This window comes from Carassius gibelio, chromosome A17, assembly GCF_023724105.1.
Source record: "Carassius gibelio isolate Cgi1373 ecotype wild population from Czech Republic chromosome A17, carGib1.2-hapl.c, whole genome shotgun sequence".
NCBI classification, from domain to species: domain Eukaryota; kingdom Metazoa; phylum Chordata; class Actinopteri; order Cypriniformes; family Cyprinidae; genus Carassius; species Carassius gibelio.
This window is the reverse complement of record NC_068387.1, coordinates 12,624,606-12,646,483: the sequence shown is the minus strand read 5'-3', so window position 1 is coordinate 12,646,483 and position 21,878 is coordinate 12,624,606. Positions and strand designations below refer to the sequence as shown.

The 21,878-nt window shown below is 36.2% G+C and overlaps 1 protein-coding gene across 2 annotated transcripts; it reads right to left on the bottom strand.

Annotated features, from left to right (window-relative positions):
* Positions 1-797: 797 nt before the first annotated feature.
* On the bottom strand, positions 798-20,839 carry LOC128031764 (grainyhead-like protein 1 homolog). Of its 2 annotated transcripts, none has more exons than XM_052620154.1 (15): positions 20,670-20,839; positions 16,013-16,199; positions 15,515-15,588; positions 14,543-14,675; positions 13,834-13,916; positions 13,392-13,548; positions 12,399-12,510; positions 11,643-11,737; positions 9,370-9,616; positions 9,130-9,260; positions 7,167-7,195; positions 6,761-6,846; positions 4,664-4,749; positions 2,745-2,809; positions 798-2,284 (listed from the first exon to the last, which is right to left on the bottom strand). In XM_052620154.1, the coding sequence occupies exons 1-15, from the start codon at positions 20,687-20,689 to the stop codon at positions 2,170-2,172; spliced, it is 1,620 nt and encodes a 539-aa protein (XP_052476114.1). In that variant the 5' UTR covers positions 20,690-20,839; the 3' UTR covers positions 798-2,169. The 2 variants fall into 2 exon arrangements, with proteins under 2 accessions (XP_052476114.1, XP_052476113.1); XM_052620153.1 differs by having other exon boundaries at positions 14,345-14,675; positions 20,670-20,837.
* Positions 20,840-21,878: the final 1,039 nt, after the last annotated feature.

Sequence of the window (21,878 nt, the reverse complement as noted above, 5' to 3'; positions counted from 1 at the left end):
AGATGAGCAATGGCAGTGTACTGCATGTCGTCCTGTCAGTCAATAGTCAGAGCAAGTGGGCGAGTCAAGGGTGTGTCTGTACTGACTATTGAGGTAATCCATCAAGAGTGTGCTGACTCAGAGCCACTGCACAGCCCTCAGGCCCTAAACAGTCACATCTGCGCATAGGGCCAGGATGGGTCTATATTGTTTTTCCACATGCCGTTTTAGTGTTTTTTTTTTGTTATTTTCATAGCTCAAAGCAAGGTGTTTAGAATGTCTAGTTTCAAGTTAAGGGTAACCACCGACAGGATGAAAAAGAAAAATCTCTCCACAGATTCTCTGTCATTGCAAGGTTTTTTTGTTTAGTTTTGTTTTATACTGGCCTTTCAGTATTTACCCACTTGAGTACAAAGAACTGCTGTGAATGAGAATGGATTAGGACAAGAATGTTAGCAAACAACATAATGAGTGTTTTTGTGTGCGTGCAGACACACACAGGAAGGACACGCTACTTAATTCCCCTTCTGACCTATATTTGAACATTTTAACATTCTGACCTATATTATGACAAGTGTGTCAAACTTCCTCTGTCCTCCTTTGTGAAGAGTGATTTTTTTATTCCTCCATGAAGGAACTTAAAAGAGGGGAACTGAGGCTTAGGGGGTATTTGAGGCAACTGCTGATTTGAGACACTCTCCATTTAGCCGCCCACTTCCTGTCCACCAGACAGATGAGCTACTGGAGAACCGCCTGTTTCCATGACAACTCCTTTGTATACAGCTAGCTGTAAACCACGGGACACACAGACAGCCAAATAAAATACAAGGACCCAAGTGGCTTTTATTGGTGCTTAAGATGTGCATCTGATACAAAAAGGAAACATGTCTGACTAACAGTTAAGAAGGAAAATAATATTTTTGTGTATAAGAACACTTAAATATGCATATTAAAACCAATTTAGACATTCAAAACAAACTAAAAATATTCCCATTCACATAAATAGATCATTTAGAATGATTCTGTTTAAACATTTAAAATATAGAAAACTTTATAGATATAAAAAAGTCCCATCCCAGTATGTCAATAAATATATACAAAAGAAAGTATACAGTGTATCAGTTACATTAAGATGATGATCAAATGATCAAAATGAATCTAAAGCTGTACATTTAAGCGGAGAGAACAATTTTTAGAAAGGGGAATAATCAGAAGTGAAATATGAATTATAGTTTCAGTTTGTGCACTGAGGTCATTTATAGAGCATCATATAATGGTTAATAGGTAACCAAATAAACAATATGTAACACTATTAATCTGATGTTTTTTCAAAGATATTTGCACCTCTTCTGTGCTTTTGGCTGATTTTGATATAAAACTGATATTGTGTTGGAACTTTGGTAACCATGAATTACATCAGCACAGATCGCAAATTCAACAAAATCACAGTTCATTTGCTAACAATACAGAATAATGTACTTATAAATCTTTAATGTTATTTTGTTAGAATAATAAAAAAAGTTTTGATTCCCTATGGATCACATATTGAAAACACCTTCTGAAGGATTCATCAGAGGGCCTTATTTGTATGGAAATTATTTGTTCATATTAGGAATGACAGACTTTGAGGAAAGTCTGAGGCTGAAAATTGGTAAAATGACCAAGCTGAATTTTTGTTGGTCCTCTATAATGCACACACATGTTTGTGACACTGCATCTCATAGAGTTGCTGAGCATGGGATAATATACTGTACTCACTAAATACTGCTCAGGGTTATTAATATCAAAACAGTGAAGCATTGCGGAGTCCCCAAACCCATTTCACTACATCCTATTCGTTCTTTTTAGAGATTAGCATCTCCAGTGCTATGACTTTAAAGAGGAAAAATAATAGTTTATTGTTATTGTGACCTCTTTCAGCATTACAAAACAACTGAGAAGCGATAAAAAGACAGCTTTCTGCTTATACTCGGGTAAAATAGAAAATATGGCTCAAAACCTTCAAGGTATTTGGCAGAGACACTTGAGAGAGATATTCTGCATCATTTCACTCTCAATTCACAAAGTACTTGAGGCTCATATACTGAGTTAGATCACCTGAAAACACTAAAGCGATGACAGTGAGTTGCTGAGGGATCTAATGTATCCTAATAGAGCAGGAAGACTTGTGTAAACCAATCTGTAGGATCTTCAAATCTCTGTCAGTGTGAGCTTAAACATCCCTCCCATTTCCTCAATCTGGATCTGGAAGGTGTCCTCGTTGGAGTAGTGCTTGATGATGTTATCGTCCATGTTTACCAAGATCCTGAAACGAAGCAGAGACGGTGGGACACTACGGTTTAATTTCACCCCTGACTTACTTCAGTGATCAAAGGACGGATCAATTAGGGCTGTCAATTTAACATGTTCATTTAGTAAAATTATTTACAAAAGACATTTATTATATTAAAAACAAAAACTAGTAATGATTAAATTTGCAAGAAGAATATTTTGCTAATATTTTTGTAATTATTCTCCCCAACCAACAGAACAGCCTCCCTTAGACAATGAATTCATTAGTTATAATTGTTCAAATAAATAACTTAATAAAAAAATATAAATTATATAAAATATAAAGAAAAAAATCTAAATTGAAAAAATAAATATCTATACAAAGAAATTTAATAATTACAAATTAAGTTAAAATCAATATATAATGCAAATGATAGCCCCAATAAATGTGATCAAGTGACAGCCCAGATACATTTTTAAAGAATAAGTCTTACCCTTTCTTGCATTTCTTGTAGGCTTTTCCCATCTTCTCAAGAGGAACATCATATTTCTCTGAAATCTGGTGGAGTGCAAATAAATTAGCATTAAGTTAAGTCTATTGACATGTTATTATTAATTATAGCAGTACGGACAGCAATGGATCATTATCTAAGCACAATAATTTTGAAAGTGTGTGTATTTCTTTGCAAGTATCGCTTATGTAAATAAACTTTTAGAATGGCCGAAAGAATCACTGTCACTCAATACAAGGTGGTCACAATAAAACAAATCAATCTTGAAAAGCACAGACTGGTCCCTTCCTTAAAGGTAAAGGTATTTTCAACAGCAGTTTTAAGACATTTATCAAAGTATCTTCTTTTATGTTCCACAAATGGTGAGTAACTGTGACAACATTTTCATTTTTGAGAGAACTATTCTTTTAAAGTAGTAATCTCAGAGTAATGCAACACTATGTAACGATTAAATGGAAAATTTGTAGACCTAAGTAAGTTTTCAAGCCAACTAATATCAAAGTTAATCTTATTTTGGGATACGAGTGGTTCAGCCTAATTTTCTTATACCTGTCACAGGAACCTTTATAGCCTTTATGTGTTTGTGAGCCGGCGTGATTCTCATTGTGCCCTCCTGCAATGTTTTAATGCAGACAGTCTGTCGATCTCCTGCTATGTAACTCAATCTCCTGCTATGTAACTCACTAATTTCAGGGACTTTTCTGCACTGACCACATGTTAGTGCATTTCTCTGGCCCTGGTTTCTTTCTGTTCCTGAATTTCTCTGGGAGGTGCTGTCCTGCATTAGAAATGTAGCTGTGGGTTTGGATGGGATGTATAATTTTTGGGTGGAAGCTTTTTTGGAGAAAGTATTCATGTGTTATTGTCTGTTTGTGTGGGGCAAGCGATGCATTACTAAACTAAATTATACTGTTATAATGTTTAGAACATTTCTGTGACCGTGTCCTTAAATAACCCTTCGCTAAAGGCAGAGAAACTCTGTTAGTTAAATTAGATTTAAGTTATTCTTGCCTGAACAAAGCCCATTGCTATTAGTTTTATCATCAGGCAGGGAAAAGGGTCAAAGAATTATTGTTTCTAAAAAGTGAAATCAGTTCTAGGTAATAGGGGGGGTTAATTTAGCAGGTTGCTAAGCTAACAGCACAATAGTCTAATAATCATAAATATACAAAGCACAAGCAAATATTTTAATAAAGTTATTATATTGGTATAATATTTTAGCATTTTTATTTATTATCATTTTAACTAAAGTATATGTTTAATGACAGTAATGTAGGGATATAGGATTACAGAGCTCATCGCAATGCATTATGGGAATGTTTTATGTTGTGCAACTGATTTCAATACAGTTTGATGTCACACAATGCAAAAGTCTATTAAGCATAAAAATGCAAATAACAACAACAAAAAAAAAAATCATAAAGAAACCTGCACTTTTATTATAGCATCTTGATTTTATTATTATTATTGTTGTTGTTACATATAAATATATATTTTTAATTCGGCTACTTTATGAATAATTTTATCGGATTTATTTATTACAATGCATTATGGGAATGCTTTAGGCAGTGCAATTGATTTCATTAGAGGTTGATGTTAGCACACTGTTAATCTAATACCATAATAAGCATAAAAACACAAAGCACTGCCAAATATTTTAGTAAATAAATCTCGATAATTATTATTATATTTTAGCATTTTTTATTTAGTTATTTGCACTATTTTATGGATAATTTTTAACATCTACTATATTGGATTTATGGAGCTCACCGCAGTGCACATTGGGAATGTGTGTTCACATTCTTAACCCTATACGATCAAAAGTGATAGTGATGCTTGCCTTAGCAAACTGCACTAATAAGACTGAATGTGGACATTTGGGAAAAGAGAAGAGAACTCACCGCTTCCACCAGGCCTTTTAAAGTGGGAGTTTTCAGCATGAGAGCATCAAACACTTCCTCTGACTCCTTACGTACATACAGCAAAACTGCAAAGGCAGAGAAATGTGGTCAGCTATGGTCACTCATGCACAAGTTTTCTTAAAACTGAGGTCAGACTTGCGAACCAAAATATACTAGAAAGTGAAGTCCAAGTCATCTGCCAAATCTTTCATGTGGCAGATGATTTGATATGCTCTTCTAATGCATGTCTTTAAAAACCCTGTGTCTCACATGCTGTTCTCTGTAGTTGGGGTTGCTATTCTTGTGTATAAACACTGGTGCTGTCCCCTCCTCCCCATTCACCCAAAAGCCACAGAAGGACTGGGCAGCATCCCAAGCCATTACTGGGAACACTGAGCTACAGCAAGGGAGGTTCATTTCTGTGGACAGTCCGGAGTACACAGATTACACACATTACATCCTATTCCAAAGCCAAAGCCGATGTATTGCCTTTGGCAAGAGGTTTGGTTAAATCCACAGAAACAGACACCCACCCACACGGCTGACCGTGACTGCTATTCAACAGATAAACAAGCAAAGGATGGCCACAGAGAGACAAGTCATCGTGTTGGGAGGGCTAGCAGCTTGCAAATTTCCATTCTTTATTTACTAAATCCCACCAATGTTTCGTTCTGTATCCTTTGTTGAAGTGATCTAAGAAGCGGTGACTGCCACTGAAATATTGAGACATAGTCTATAATAAGGACCTATCTCGGTACAAACAATAGCTCTTTTCTAAAACCTAGTCTGAATCACTGCCTACTGTCCACATAGGCATCTGCCTTCTAAGGCAGCATCCTAACGTCATGGAACCTCATAAGAGAACCGATCTGGAGATCAGGAACACTGGGTCAAGCGAATCTGCATGCCACATAAATAGTGCCACACATATAATAAATAATATTTTAAAAAAGTTTGATATGAGCATTAGTATGTCACTAAGCTACTTAACATTACAGTAAACATAAAATTAATGACATACCGTAGCACACAAAAATACTGGGTAAAATAATCTAAATTAAAAACAAATATTTTTAAAAAGTTTATTATTAGTAGTATTTTTATTAAAATTGTACTATTATTAATAATAATAATAATAATGGAGAGCTACAACTACAACTGATTTTAATAAAGTTTGATAAAAGCATGTTGCCAAGCTAATTAACACGCTAAGAAACATAAAAACATGTGACATGGCACACACAAATACTAGGTAAAATAATCCAAATTAAATACAATAAAATTATATTTTTATATTTTAAAATATGTATTATTAATATTAATATTAATAAATATCATAATAGTAATCTAAAGTAAAACATTTTATGTATTATTATCCTTATATTTTTACAACAATTATTGATTTTTTACTTTTCTAAAAAAAATATTCGAAATTATACTATTTTATAGATTCTCTTCGGTACGGTTCACATCATAAGTGTAATTACGAGTTTCTGACTTGTAAAAAGCATAGTCCAAGTAGAACTTGTAATTAAAACTTGTAAACTCCGAATTTTCTGAGAGCTCTGACTTGTACCATGTGACTGTTGTACCACCTTACTGCTGCAAATTCATTTTGGCATTGATACTGTTGCTACAGAAAGACATAATTCCTAGTTTGAGGACATGAACTCCACGGGTTGTCATCGCATATTTATTATAATTATGACATGGCTTGAATGCAGCATATATTTAAAACCAACATTTCTCTCAGAAAGCCTGCCATCTTGATTTTGTTTTTTACTGAGCCTACTGCAGTGCATTATGGGATTTTCTTTTCCAAGAAGGAGACACATCAGAGTTACTCAAAAACAATCTTATGAAGTATCCTCAATAGAGAGCTCGCTAGGTTTTGGAACAGAGCAAATGTGCTTTGAATTAGGATGCGTTTGTGTGTGGTTACTTACAAGCAACCAAATGGCATTGCACCATGACAGTGCTGAAACTATAGTGCCAACAATACTGAAAAAAACCACACAAAAATACCCCCAAAAATCTGTCTTATCAACAGCAGGGACAAAACAAATGACATCCCACCCAGTTCCAGTTAAAACACACCTCTTTTGGGCTCATCCATCCTTGCCAGCTTATTGGGAGGTGATCCAAACTCCTCCTCGGAATAAGGTAATCTCTTCATAGCTGAGCTGAACATGAGGAAAAGAAGAAAGAGAGAGGAGAAGAAGAGAAAGATGCAGCAGATGAGTTTAGTTATGAGAAAACCCCCATCCCTATAGAAAAAGAAGGTGCTAGGATGTCCATTATTACCCATGACACTAGCAACACCTGCACATTTCCTGGAAACACTGTACAGGGAGCAGGTATTCAGGGCAAAGCTAAAGGCCATTTGCTCTAATAATTCACATTTTAAACCCTCCCCCATCTCGAACAAGCATTGATAAATGAGTACAAAAAAAATAAAATAAAACATAAATGAGTACAAAGAATGCAAAAAACAGAAACTCACCCCTCCTCTGAGTCCTCAGGAGAGAAAGGCTGTAATAAGAATAGACACACAAAAAAAACAATTAATTAATAAGGAGGCATAAACTAGGGCTCTTTTTCAGGCCAAGGGCCCCATGCATGTTGGATGTCACAACTCTAATTTTGATTTTGAATTTTAAGGCTTTCAGTTCACATGATCTGGTGCAAATTGCAATTTTTCAAAGCAGCAAGTCAACATAAAATGTTGAGTTTTGACCTCTTAAATCATTTACAGTACAGTATGGTGCATAGAGAAATAGGGCCTCAGTTATGTACTGTATACAATTAAGTGTAGCATTAAAGTGTTATTGTAAGCTTGTTCTAAAATAACATCATAACATAATACATAAATATTCATTAAAGTAATCAAAACAGTAAAGACAGTAAAGGCCTTTAAAAAAATTTTTTTTACTACTTTTTACCAAAGAAAAAAAACTTTCTATAAAGAATCCTGAAAAAATGTATCAGTTTTTTATTTGAAGGATCATGTGACACTGGAATAATGAATGCTGCTGAAATCCTGCTTTGCCATATATTTATATATATATATATATATTTCAGTTTGAGATGAAACAATAATTGCTTGCTTCGTTGGTGTGACTCTAGAAAAGTATGGCAAAGTTCACTTTTCTTGTTCTTTTCTGTGATTTTAGTGAAGAGTAAATAGCCGGAGGGTTTATTTTTGGATCTAGATATACTCTGGGTTTCAAGGTCACACAACTACTGATGATCAAAGGTCATGTTTAAGGACACTGTCTAACATTTGCTCTCCATCAGAATGAGGATTCATGTAATTTCAGCTGACCGGGTTTTTGAGCCAAAGGTGGACGGTGAAGTTACAGGAAGGGTTCTACCAAGAAACTGAACTGATTTAAATCTGATTTAAAAACATTTGGTAACCAGAATGGTACACTGAAAAAAGCTGGCGGGGTAAATTATGCATGTTTTGATTTGTTAAGAAACCGTGCATGCGTGGGCTTATGATGTGATCCTTTGCCAAGAACCCTCTGATAACAGCCAATCCCTTGCAATAAATGGCTTTCATAACCACGAGAAATGACTTTACTCCTTCCAGCTGACTGCATCATTCTGGTCACCGTGACCCAACGACAATCTGCTGTTTCTGTGAAATGGTTCAACAGTCTACACTCACACATGCAATAAAGAGCCCTGAAATAATAATGTCAATATGCTTTTATGTACAGCTACTTACATGTGAATGATAATATGGAACTGAAATTATTCTGTAAGGAGGCTTCATCATAGTGGCATATAGATAATTAATACTTTTTTTATACTCTTAAACAGATTGTTTAACAAAAAGGGCATTATTTATGTTTAATAGGTTTTAATACGAAAAAAAGTATCATGTTGATATTAAATCACTGTTCCTAATTTGATGTAAAAAAATATGTATAGTATATACATTTTTAGAATTTAGTAATAAATTATATCAGTAATAATAAAAAGAATAATAAATTATTATTATATAATTTAAATCCTAAAAAATTCTGGATTGCTAATGCAAAGGTTGCCAAGTTCAGTGCCAGGCAGGAGTAACCCAGAAACTGGAGGGTTACTGAGGTCAAAATCAACCTAAACTATAAGATTATTTGCTCACATGCTGCAAAAATACTTTATCGTACATTCTCTTATCTTATCACCAGCGCTCACATGTAATATGTCATAACACACACTGCATAATCCACATTACTTAGAGCACAGTACATTTGAGCTTCATAAGTTTCATACGTTTCAAATGTCTAACAACCATGCAAATGTTATAAAGCTGCAAATATCATACTCTTTTTAGGCTTTATACGTGCCGCACTTATTGACCCCCCAACTGTTTCAAAGAGGCAATTTAAAACTTAGAAACTTATGATATTTGCTGTGTATCTGATATTTGAAAATTATTAAACAAGTTTAGCACACAGTGTACTCACATGACGCTGGAAGGTGGAGAAATGAATGTCGGGGATGAAAAGAACAGGCTGCGTCTCGAATTCTGTCATTGTCTTGAAGACTGTGATGTCGCTGCGCTTGTGCAGAAGGGGAACCTTGACATCTGGCCCAACTGGGAAAAATGGGACAAGGATAGAGTGAAAACAAGTTTTACTGGAGCTCTAGTCACACGTTTCTACTATAAAGCACCATCACGTCAGTTAAAAAAAAACTGTGCTTACAGTTTCCCAAAGGAGAGTTGACGTCAGGACATTTGCCCTTCCTTCGGGACTGTTTCCTCTCCTCATCACGGATCTTTCGCTCTGCACCCTTGTCGCAGAAGACCTTAATCTGGCAGTAAGCACGGTGGATAGGCTTATTACTACGGTTGTTGTAGCTGTAGGTGTCGATCTGTAGGTTGAGGGGTAGGCCTTTCACTCCCTTCTGAGAAGAGAAGTCTGTGCTCAGACAGTTCACTGAGATGAAGATCTAAGGAGGGAAGAGAGGGAACAATTAATTGTCATGCAGCCATTATTTGTTACAAAGCGATCCTTGGAAATAAAGAGTATTGTCGTTCTCAGTTCAACTTATATTACTTCAGATGCGTGAAGACATAAGATAAGAAAAGCTAAATGCACTGAAAATTCTGACTGGTAAGAAATATTATTTATTTTAAATATGATCATTTTTCTAAAATATTTCACATTGCATGTTTGGAACTTATGAGTTTTGTTTTCTATGAATGCTAAGGTGAACGGTTTGTAAGAGGTGAGCAGCAACACCAGACTGTGGTGCCATTATCTGTTTTGTATGTCTCCCCCTTTTGGAAACAGAATAGATTCACAGCACATAGTGTTCTTTAGACTTCTGCTTAAAGGTGGTGTAAGCTTTGAACTTTACTAAAGCATAAAAATACCATAATATGTTTGCAGATATTTAAGAAACATGCTAAGTTAACATACTTGTTTATGTGAAGAACAATACTAATGTTCTGGGCCAGAATGTGGGTCTCTATTTTGGCTTGTGAAACCAACCCACATTCATTTCTCTTACAAAAAAACCTTACTGAACCTAAACTTTTGAACGGTTGTGTATATGTACAACTTTTGATCAGCATCTGTTTATTCCTACCAAAGCAAAAGTTAACTTTAAACTTTATTCAATGACAATACAACATCTTATGTAATAATGGATAATTAACAAAAGGCCTCATTCTTAAATGATAATAAGAATTACAAACAAATGGATTTTCAACCAATCAAATATTTGCACAAGCATTCACTCAATGCATGTAATTTCTCAAAAAGACTCTAGGGGGAGCCACAAACCCATTCCAACCATCCTTTACCAAACCTATCACTAAAGGGTCTTGACCTTGCTCTCTCTCCACTTTCTGTTTCTCTCTATCGGTCCCTCCCGAGCAGACAGAATCCTATCGCAAGCCACGCCCACATGCAACACTACAAACAGTCAGCACGCAGGAGACTGTGCACACGGATGAGTATCCTACAGCACCGGGCCTATCTTATGATCTGCATACTGGTTATAGGACAACACTGCTCACTGCAAAATACCCCATTTCAATTTTTAAACTCAGGATTATTTACTTTAGTGGGATGAATTGGAGAACTATAATTACATGAATACATAACTGTATGTGCAAAGACTATTGACAGATCCTTCAACTTAGAAAATGGCAGAAAAATCTTAACTAATCAGACCGAGGCAGAGGATTTTAAACAAAATCTGTTTGTCACTTTGTGATGGGTTTAACCTGACTAGTCTCGACGACACACTCGTCAAACTGGATTCCATTAGCTGTCAGTGCTCACTGCTCCCCCATCAGTGTTTCCTCATTCTTGATTGTTGGGCGCGTCTCCCCTTAAACTGTCAGGCCTAATGAACTAAACATTTCAGCATTCACAGACATTTCAAAGTCAGACTACTAATCTCAATGAAAAAAATAATAATTATCTACATCAGTTCAGCATCTTTATCTGAGAAAGAAAAAACTGAACTAAAGGTATTGGACAATGTTGGAAAATATCAATGTCCAGCTCAAGTTACTAAACTAAAAATAATCTCAGAAAGCCCCTTCTTCACACTTTCTTTGGATCTTTCTTAATGACATGTTATGATTCTCCGGATCCGGCACAATGTTTGTGTTGCCTGAATAAACCCTTTGTTTATGTAGGGTATATTTTTAGTGTAAATCTTTATGTTAGTCATACTATTTTTCTGAAAAGTTCATGTCTATTTTAGGATCCTTTACACATACCAAGATATTTAACACAGAAACAAATTCACAAAAGATGTTTGCTATTATACACCTGTAAGCTCTTAACAAATCTAATGCTATTCAACAGAAAGTAAATTTTATCCTATCTCGTATTATTTTCTTTAACATATGTCAAGAAGGCAGGCAAATAATATAAAAGAGCAATTATGTTATTTATTGATTAAATCTGTTCACTAAAACTAAGCAAACATTAGAAGTGCCCCAAATTGTCTTTACCTTTGCTTCCTCGCTGATGTCCCATGTGAATGAAATGGCATTATATGAAATCTCTTCAATATTGCTGATGGTATTGAAACTTTCTTTGTAGTCCGCTGTGGGAGACAACAAGAGAAGCTTGATTAATGTCAGACAAGTGGATGATTTACATTTTGTAAGAGAGCGGATAAATGGGGAATGGAATATTTTGGTTGCATCATAATTTGTAATCGATAACACAGGCAGAAGTGACTATCATAGACTAGAGCTAACTGTTAATGAGCCATTTAGATAAAATCAAGACTTTTTTTTATGTTGTACTTTACTAATATAATATTGTGACATTAAAGTGATAGTTCACCCAAAAATGAAAAATGAAAACAAATATGTTCAACATAAGATAGAATCTCATACGGGGTTGGAACAACATTGAGGGTGAGTAAATGCTGACAGAATTTTCATATTTGGGTGAACTATCCCTTTAAGGCTTAAAGGGCATTTTCCCCTTCATTGAATGCAAGATAATGTTGTGTATCCTTTCATGCTTTACAGTGCTCATGTTTTATTTGTTTTGTTCAGCGTGAAGGTCACTGATGGCTCTCCCTTTTCCCCACCTGCAGCCCCCTGCATCCCTTTTGTCTCTATGCTTGTTTGATATCTGTACCCATTAATCCTTCCTGAACCACACTGGACCCAGAGAAGCAAAGAGACATGAATTTAAGAGTGAGATCAGTGAGATCAAGGGTGTACTGATCTCCATAGACAAAGACTTCTCACCAATATCAATGCATCTCTGCTTGGCCGTGTGCTGTCTTGAGTGCCAGTATTTCCAGTGCTTGAGTTGGTCATCTCTGGATTTCTCCTCTCCAAACACTACCATCACAACACTCTGAAAAACAACATGGTGTTACTGGTTTCCATTAATGTACACACACTCTCAAACAAATACCCATACATTCAGTGATCCAAATGTATTTACACTTAAATTATGAAGTAAGCTACAATAATTTCCCTTTTTTTGGGAGGTTAATTAGTGGGGTTAATTAGTCTACTTTTAGTGGTTGCAAAGTACAATGTGTAAATGTATTATATAAATCTTTGTTGTTGTATTTTTTAGTAATGGGTGGATGAAGTGTCCAAAATAATTTGGGGGCCAAAAATAAAAATAATAATAATTAAATATATTTTTTGTTTTTTGCCCCAAATTATTTTGACCGCAGTTCAACAGACGCGGTAGCGCGAGGCGCACGTGAACTAAGCATCGCCTCCACATTAATACCATTTTCAGCACAGAAATAAACATGAGCCATGACTAAACATCCAAAGGTAAGTTAAAAGTACAACTTGACAATCCGTGTCGTGTCTCATGTAATCGCTCAATCAGTTTTTCAGCCGCGTAAATACGTCAATATAAAGTCTTGTAAATAGTGTCAGGTAACGTCACATTTAACTCAGAAACAAACATATTCGGTGACCGTAAACTCGTTAGTCAGCCAGAAAAATAAACTGTAGAGAGGGGTATTTTGCTAAATATATGCAACATATAACATATTCATTATAATTTGTACTGTTCTTATGTTTAATTTATGCTTGAATAAATCCACCATTTTTTTGTGTGACAGCCACCATTTAAATGTCAATATTTAAAAAATACGAATTGATGTAGAAATATTATTATTTAATTGTAACTTTATTATTTTAATATATATATATATATATATATATATATATATATATATATATATACTTTTTTTTTCATACTCCTCTTACCCTGACTTTACAGATGGGGCCATGCAGCAGTTTGCCATTGTCCGTTTCCCTGAGGGTGATGGGATAGAACTGGCCCTTGTTGAGGTATGTCATTGTGCCATCACCAGATTTCTGTCTGAGAGACTTGGAGGCTTCTAATGTGTATTCAAAATTGTTACTGTTAACCAAACACAAAAAAGGGGTCACCACTTAATACATATTTGCACCATCAGACCAAATACACCCATGACAATTTCTATGTTTGCTATTACAGGGAAGAGGCAGCTTGTCATATTTGTTGTTGACTGACGTTCATTTATTTACCAATGGGCCATGAGCACCTGTCAGAAGGATGCACCAGTGACCTTATTCAAGCTGTTTGCACACACTCAGCTGATAGAATCTGCCAACTCTTAAATGGAAGTTTTTCTCTGAGGTTATGTTTCTGGCAACAAACACTCACCCTGACACTGTGTCAAAAGTGGCATAGTCATCCTGTGAGATGTGACCCATGCCTAGCTGGAGATCCCTTGGGAACGGGAACACCTGTAGCGCACAAAAGAGGGGCAAGAGGGCCTGGCATTAGCGCAAACAACCACCACATTCAGTCAGTGGGAGAAAGCTGATTGCTAAGCAAAAGAAAAAAACAACAAAACAAACTATAATTTCTAAGGAAACTCTCCCTCCAGAAAAAAAAAAGCAGGTAGAGCGAGGGAGCGGGAATGAGAGCGGGTAAAAGAGAGAGAGCGCGAGAGAGAGAGAGAAAAGGCCCAGGCTATTATGTGAGAGGAAAATACAGCACTTTATTGTGTAAGAGAGACAATGGCATAATGACATGCTAGCTGCTATTTTGGCATGTTCAAATAAAAATAGGGAGGGGGCTCAATACAACAATGTCTTTAGAGTCACCAGGTAAATGAAGTATTGTCTGAGGGTGGGAGACAGGAGATATATGTGTGTGTGTGAGAACTCACATCTGAGTTCTCTGGGAAGGTCGAGTCTGGGGTGCGTGGCTGTGTGTTTGGACTGAACTGGTTGTGGGGGAGCTGAGGGTCAAATACCACTGTGTGACTGTCTGGTTCTGAACAGTGGGGATTGGGGACTGTGACGGAGAATCTATGTGATTGGCCCTCGGTTTTCACTGGATAGTTTGGCGCAAAGGAGACTGTCACCGTAGTATCGGGTGAGGGGAAAAGGCCTCTCTTGTCCTGGGTGTGCTGGTTCCCTGGAAGAATGATATTTACTCCTTTCAGACCCTGGATTCGGTTCTCTGCCAAAGGCTCTTGGAGAGGGACCATTAAGTTTCTGTTGTGAATGCAAATATAAATGTGAATAACAAAATATATCATATAAAAGTTTAAAATATATTTTCAATGCCATACGAACAAATGTTCAAAATGCAAGGCTATTAAAACATATATAAACCTATCAATATATGTAATGCTACGCATTGAGAAAAATGAAATATAAACGATACAACGTGAAAAAAAAAAGAAGCTTAATACTAAATGTTAAAAAGTAAACACATTAAGAGTCACTTTTTTACAGTATACTTTGTATACAGGATTTAAATTAAATGTCAACATTTTTGTAACCCAAATAACATTTAAAATAAAACTGAATTACAGCCTTTCTTTCTGTTTTGCAGCTGCTGGCTGACGCACATGGGCATCCATCTGAGTATAATATTTAGTATAAACTTTAATATGTATTGTCTGCAATAATCATTTTCACCCCTGAAATGGTTATATTTGTTTGGCTTTAAACAAGAATAAAATACAGAATATAGATTTAAAAATATATCTGCGCTCGGGAGAAACCCTCTCAAACGCATTAAACAACACAAGCACACTCACACTACAGCGTGGAAACCTGAAACCCTATGCGCATAATATTTGAAGCATTTAATAAAAAGTGCTCTCATGCTTGGAACAGCTTCAAGCACTTTTTGACAGTGATGTCACTGATGTAACTCCTGTGCATTTGGCAAACAGAGCCGACAGATTGATCAAATAAATCGTTGTTGACTATTTCCTATTTAAAAGCGGATTGTAGCAATTGCAATGGATGACATTAAGTAGGGTCTCATCTTCTCAGTATGGGAAAAACGGCATTCACTGTTGCATCTTTGATGAGAGCTTCACCTTTTGTTGGGATCCACATCAGAGCCCAGGACGTCAGCCTTTGGCTGGGATATTGTTCTCTTTTCCCGTGGCACCTGGGGAAAGTAAACAAACTCTATGTAAGTCTGACCACATCCAATAGCAATAGCTTTCCCCATTATATCTGTCTGTGAATATATACAACATACTAGGTGACATTTTATGAAGTAAAAGGATGTCAGACATCATTTAATTAATTCTTTGTTATTTTGTACTCAAATAATAATCATAAGTAATAAATAATGTTAGAGTTTTGTTGTGGTTGCCTAAAGTTTCTCCTTCCCCTTCGTTTAAAGATTATTTTACTTTTTTAATTAAAATGACTACAAACACACACACACACACATAACATTTAATATGATATTTATACTTTTACTGTGTTTGTTGTAATATTGAATATTTAATGTGTATTTTGTGTTTGCAAAAAGTGCATTACAATTTATTGTTATTATCATTGTTATCAAACACAACTAGTCATACCTTGTAGTATTCATAAAGTAAACCCAGAGCTGCGGCACTGTCCTCATCTCCATTGATGCTCATCATGGCCTTGGTGGCGGCTGTGAGGGGGTTCTCCAGGAACGACTTCCAGGCCTCATCCTCACTTGTAAAAGGCCGCCGTTGGCTGTATGCCGGGTCATTCTGTAGCACAAGCACTGCCCGCTTACTGTAAGGAACAGTCCAGAAAGAGCAGTCAGTACTAGAACAACAGCTCAATTCATCTTCAGGCAGAAGTAGATGGGGTGTGTGATTTGTAAACACACAGAGTCATATGGAACAAAATGATGGATGTTGAGCATCAACAATCTGAAGATGTTTTGGCATTATTGCTGGTGTCAAAGTTGACAAAAGGCCTTCTTTATCTCAGGATCTGTAAGAAAACCAGCCCAAACAACAAATCTCTGTGCAGACCGCAGCTTCCCGTTTGACAACATGTTTTACTGGCTCTTCCAGTAAAGTGTCAGAAGGAGATCTAGTGACTTTTCTCAGACTGTGACAAAGTTCATTAAGAAAACTGGTTATGGCCTCTGTGCGTTTTCGTCATCATTATGTCATTCTTATGAGTACCATCAACTATTATTTAGATAAAGGTGGCTTACAGAATATTAAATATACTCTGATTATTGTGCTAATTAAATGTATCTATGTGTTAAAATATCTGACAATGAATTAAGGACAAGGTACAAGGAGTTTATTTTTCAACTTTCAAACCTGGGTTGGCTAAGCAGGGTGAGGTTAAGTCTGGTAGGGAACTTAGCGTGACAAAAAATGATGATAAAGCTTTGAAGGGGTCATATAAAGTGATTTAAATGTGTTACAAACTCTTTGTGCATGAAGAAGATCTTTAAAGTTTGCAAAGACTAAAATCTCAAATCCAAAGAGATATTTTGTATCAAAGTTAAGGCTCTGCCACGCCCCCTAAAACAGCTCAATCAAACACCCTCCACACGTCTACGTCACCATGTGGTAATATTTGTAATGCCGCCCAAATGTCCACGCAAAGAAAGAAGGCGTGGTTTCAGCACTTTATTTGGCCTTCCGAAAGTAAATGCATTTAGGAATCTTTAAAATTACTTACAACAATACAGCAACACATTTTATGGACATCCGTTTCGTGAAACTAGGAGAAGAGGTAATTCAAACTTTGCTACGACAATCTGGCACTTCTGAATCAGCTACTGTAAGTATGTTTTGTTATTGAAGTTTTTGCTATTGAAAGTTCAAATGTGGAGTTTTGCATGTGTCTGTTTGTGGGTGTGTGTGTTTGTGTGTGTGCACGAGCGTGTGTAAGAGAGAAAGTGACTGTCTTAACCATCTGTGGCTTGTGTACTGCAAACACATACAAGCTTCATCACTGTGTCTGTCAAGCGACTCTGTTCCCATTTCAGGGTTAAACTGATGGTAAAACTAAGGACATTATTAACTGTCTTTACATTTATTTTGAAAGATGAAGCTCGCGATTATGGAAAGGGGCGTTACATTTCCGACGAGTACTTGAGGAGTTCGTCCAATCACAACACACTGGGTCACAGTTGGCCAATCGGAGCAGACTGTACTTGTCAGAAGGAGGGACTTTGTAGAAACGACGCATTTGAGAGAGGCAGGGCATAGAGCAGTAGTTCCCAAAGTGGGGGAGGGTCGCGAGATGATTTACAGAAACTTTTTTTTTTTTTATGTTAATGCGAGATGGTGAAAAAAAAGTCCGAAATACACATTTAGGTCTTTATTCTATTATACTTTGTCTGTTTGCGTCTGTAGATTTCGCATAAATTCAACAAAAGTTAGCGTTGTAAATCATCCTGCCGATCCGCGATCTCTGTCTGCTCTCTTTCATCACAGGCATGGCTGGAAAGCTCTCTCTTCACTGTACAATGCTGTCAGATCCAAATATGGTCATTTCCTTTTTATCAGCAACAGATCGCGAAAGTAAAATGGCTGAATGCGCAATCTCATTGGCTGATGATAAATCTTTAAAGGCCGTTTTCTCTAAATGACCTTTCTCTCATACTCCAAGTACGAAATCTCCACTTTAGTAGCACCTATATACACCAAACTGTCCAGTCTTGTACCTAGTTATAATGAAGACATTTACAGAGGGATTTGTAAATATATTATTCCTAGCCTGATTTATATAACATTTTATTACAAAAAACATGGCGAAAATCATTTTTTAAGGCTATTGATAGTATATTCTGATTTACAGGATAACAAAAGTAGATATCCATAAATCCCTCTGTAATTTTCCCCATCTAATATGTGAGCACAATGAAAAAATAATTTTTAATCTGGATTTATCCAGATCACTTTCATAAGTATTTCCCTGAAGGAGACGCTCCCGACCAATATGACTGGACAAGGTCACAATTTAATGTAACCACGGCAAATCATCTGGCGTCAGATATGGAAGATGCGCTGATAGCTTTCAACCGATCGAACCCTGAGGACGGCATTTGACGGCAAGACGCTGGATGAGTTCTGGGTTTCTGTCGCGCTGGAATATCCACAGTTGTCGAAAGCCGCGTTGGATGTCCTCATGCAATTTGGCTCAACGTATTTATGTGAAAAGACAGTCTCCGCCCTGACTTACATTAAGAATAAACACAGGTCACGGCTTAAGGTGGAAGATGATCTGCGGGTGGCGATCTCCAAAATTAAACCTAGAGTGGACCTGCTTTGCTCCGCTCACAGCGCCCATCCATCAAATTAGGCGTTTTTTTTATTATTATTATTCACAATTTAGCACATATTACACAAACAATGCAATCACACACACACAAAAAAAAAAAACATCAAAAAGAGTACTAAGGCCCATATAGATTGGAACTCTTGCAGTATTGAATGCTGTTTACTTGTAATCTTAAAAATGAAATTAAAATTATAAAAATATAAAATTATCTGCTCCACCCATTGACCAAATCTGGGTCCTGATTGGGAAATCCATACATGTATGTAAGGCGTTTTTTCTGAATACAAAGTAAGTTATTGTTGTATGCGTGTTATAGGCAGCTTGTTCGTATTCTGTCTGTAAGCATTTCACAGTTATGGATGTATTTGTTTTTGTCCATAATTTGTTAATAAAATAGCCTGGCTTAAAGATTGTGTTCCTTTTTGTTTTAGCTCTGTCAGTATGTAACCAAATCGCAAATCATCACAAGAAGGAAACACGGGGGGGGGGGGGTCGTCAGCAATCTAATATTGGGGGTCGCGGTCTGAAAAGTTTGGGAACCCCTGGCATAGAGGACCTAAAATATGTACAGTATTTGAAAAATACTAATGTTTTTTGAACATTAAAGCATGTCAACATATTCTGTTACACCAAATACATCAAATAACGATCTTTAAAAAAAGCATCATATGACCCCTTTAAAGTATAAACTTAGGACATGCCTTTTTAAATTTGATTCAGGATAGGACTACTGGTCGGTAGTCTTTTTAGTCTTTCTAAGTTCACACAACACTCTAGCCTTTAAAGTAATGAATCCATAAAGTGTTGCTATGACAAAACTTTGCATCCAGATTAGTTAACGCAAACAGATTATGAGTAATTTGATAACTAATTGTGCCATTCTTTCTCCCTGTTTGATTTTAGCTTTGCAACCTGATAGATCCGTTATCCTGGGACACTAAAACCCTGTGGACACACAACCCCACTTCTAAAACAAAAGAGGCATCCAAGCGCAAAAATTTCTAATGATGGCATTTTTTTGGCCACATCCACCAAACTCCAAACACTAACTAAGGAGAGTTTTTTTTTCTCTTCAGGATTCACAGATACAAGGTCTCATATTGCTTACACTATGGTGATGGTTGTCAACAAAGTTCTGTTTGCATGAGGAAATATTTTGGGTGTATACTTTCTTGATGTTTTAAGTACAGGCAAACCAATTCTGAGTAGAAAAGGAAACGCAAACTTTTAAAAAAGCACAGCAGATTGTATTTTAAATGCTTTAAACAATATACAAAAGGCTTAAACAGTGTTCCTGAGAAGGATTGCCAAGTCTAGAAAGCAATGAACTCATCTTTCAAAACATTAACAACCTTTAACTTGATAAAAACTGACATACTAATCTATAAAATAATCTGCCATAACAATGTATTTTATTATCTAAAAACCTAACGATTTCAGCCAGTATGTTTCGCCAAAAAAGTATTACCTTTCCAAAATCACAGATGTTGTTTCCAGCTGTACTTACAAGAAGCCTTTCCTTATAATAAATGCTAACAAGTTTAGACTCAAATGTGATTTCACTCCAAATGAGGAAAACGTGCACGCAAAAATGAAACAAACTGACGAAATAACACGAAAGTCTGACACATAGATTGCAGCGCTCGTAACTCCCGCAGCAGGTGCAGATACACCTGTGACCGAAGCAGGTCTGAACATGACAGGTGAACTGAAGAGCCCAAACAGCACAACTGTGTAGCGGAATCGGCTCTCGGCTGTCAGTCCGACTTCTCGTGGTAAGACACCGTTTTCCAGAATTACTGAGACAAGTCAGACTAAAGAAGTTAATCTGTGTTAGTTCCAACAAATAAACCAAGATTAAGCAGTAAATAGTGCATGATATTTCAATCATTAGATCCTTTTCTGTTGACCATCTCTCGGTAGACTATGGATCTACATGGGTGAACTTACTTGTCATGCTCCTGTGACATCTCTTATGGTCGAACTGGACTTTCTAGTTGGTACTGTAAATCCGATCCTTCTTCTTCTTGTATGGAGCAGCGTTTTCAGAATGGGATGAGGGCTGCGTTAGAATTGCCTGTATGAGAACGGGTTTTGTTGGCTTTTCTCGCTTTTTTGGATATACTGAGAAATTGGGGCCGGTTTTACCTGTGACAGGGCACTGGATTGGATTACACCTGAGAGGAGGAGCTAAATATTCAATGAGCTCATTGCTTATGGTCTGTGCATGTTTAACTTCACAAAAACCTAATGGAATTAATGGTGCAGTGTAATAATCTTTTATTTTAGCACTACATAACAGCTACATCTTAGTAGGTTTTTCTCCCTGGATAACATTTAAATAGATCAGGACTACATTTTTTGCTGTAATTTTATGTTCAATATGTGCTTTTTGCAAACATGTCTGAGTTAGATTGAGCATAAAAGATACTTATTTATTTTTAATACAACTTTTATAATGTACAAGGGGTGGAATGGAAGTCTTTCAAAGCACCTTACAGTAGCTAAGGCTTCTGTATAATGACAACATTTACAGTAAAGATGAAAATTATGGAATTGTTTAAACCATGGCTTTGTCATATGAAGGCCTGAGATTGATTAAAAAATACTAAATGTACAAATTTTACTGAAATGTAGAAATTACAGTTTAATTTCAAATTAAACGTAGGCCTATGCTGTTATCACATGAGAGTAACAATGAAATTTTGCTGTAAATTAGCATTTCTAGTCTCATGTGTTTGTGTCTTTTTAGTTCCTTGTGATTTGTATGCATAACAATATTAGGTGTTGCCAATACAACATTAAGTGCCCTGCATTCAGAGTAGGATAGCAGAGTAGGGTAGGCGTGATTCAAACTGCTGTGAACACCCACACCAACCCAAAACTGAAGACTAGAGCTCCTTAACAAGCAAAAAAAGGAGGATGGGGGTGGTTTATACATGTATATTTAATAAAAACTGATCAGTTACTGTAGAATTATAACATAATGGTGCATGCTAATGATGTAAATGTTCAAGATAAACATGATATTGATTTAACCCCGATGTTTTTTTAATATAATTACACATGCTGAGCAAAATGTGAATGATCTTTTGAATAATCTGCTTGTTTCTTTTATGAGATAAACACTGGTTTGTGTTTATTTACATATACTTTTAA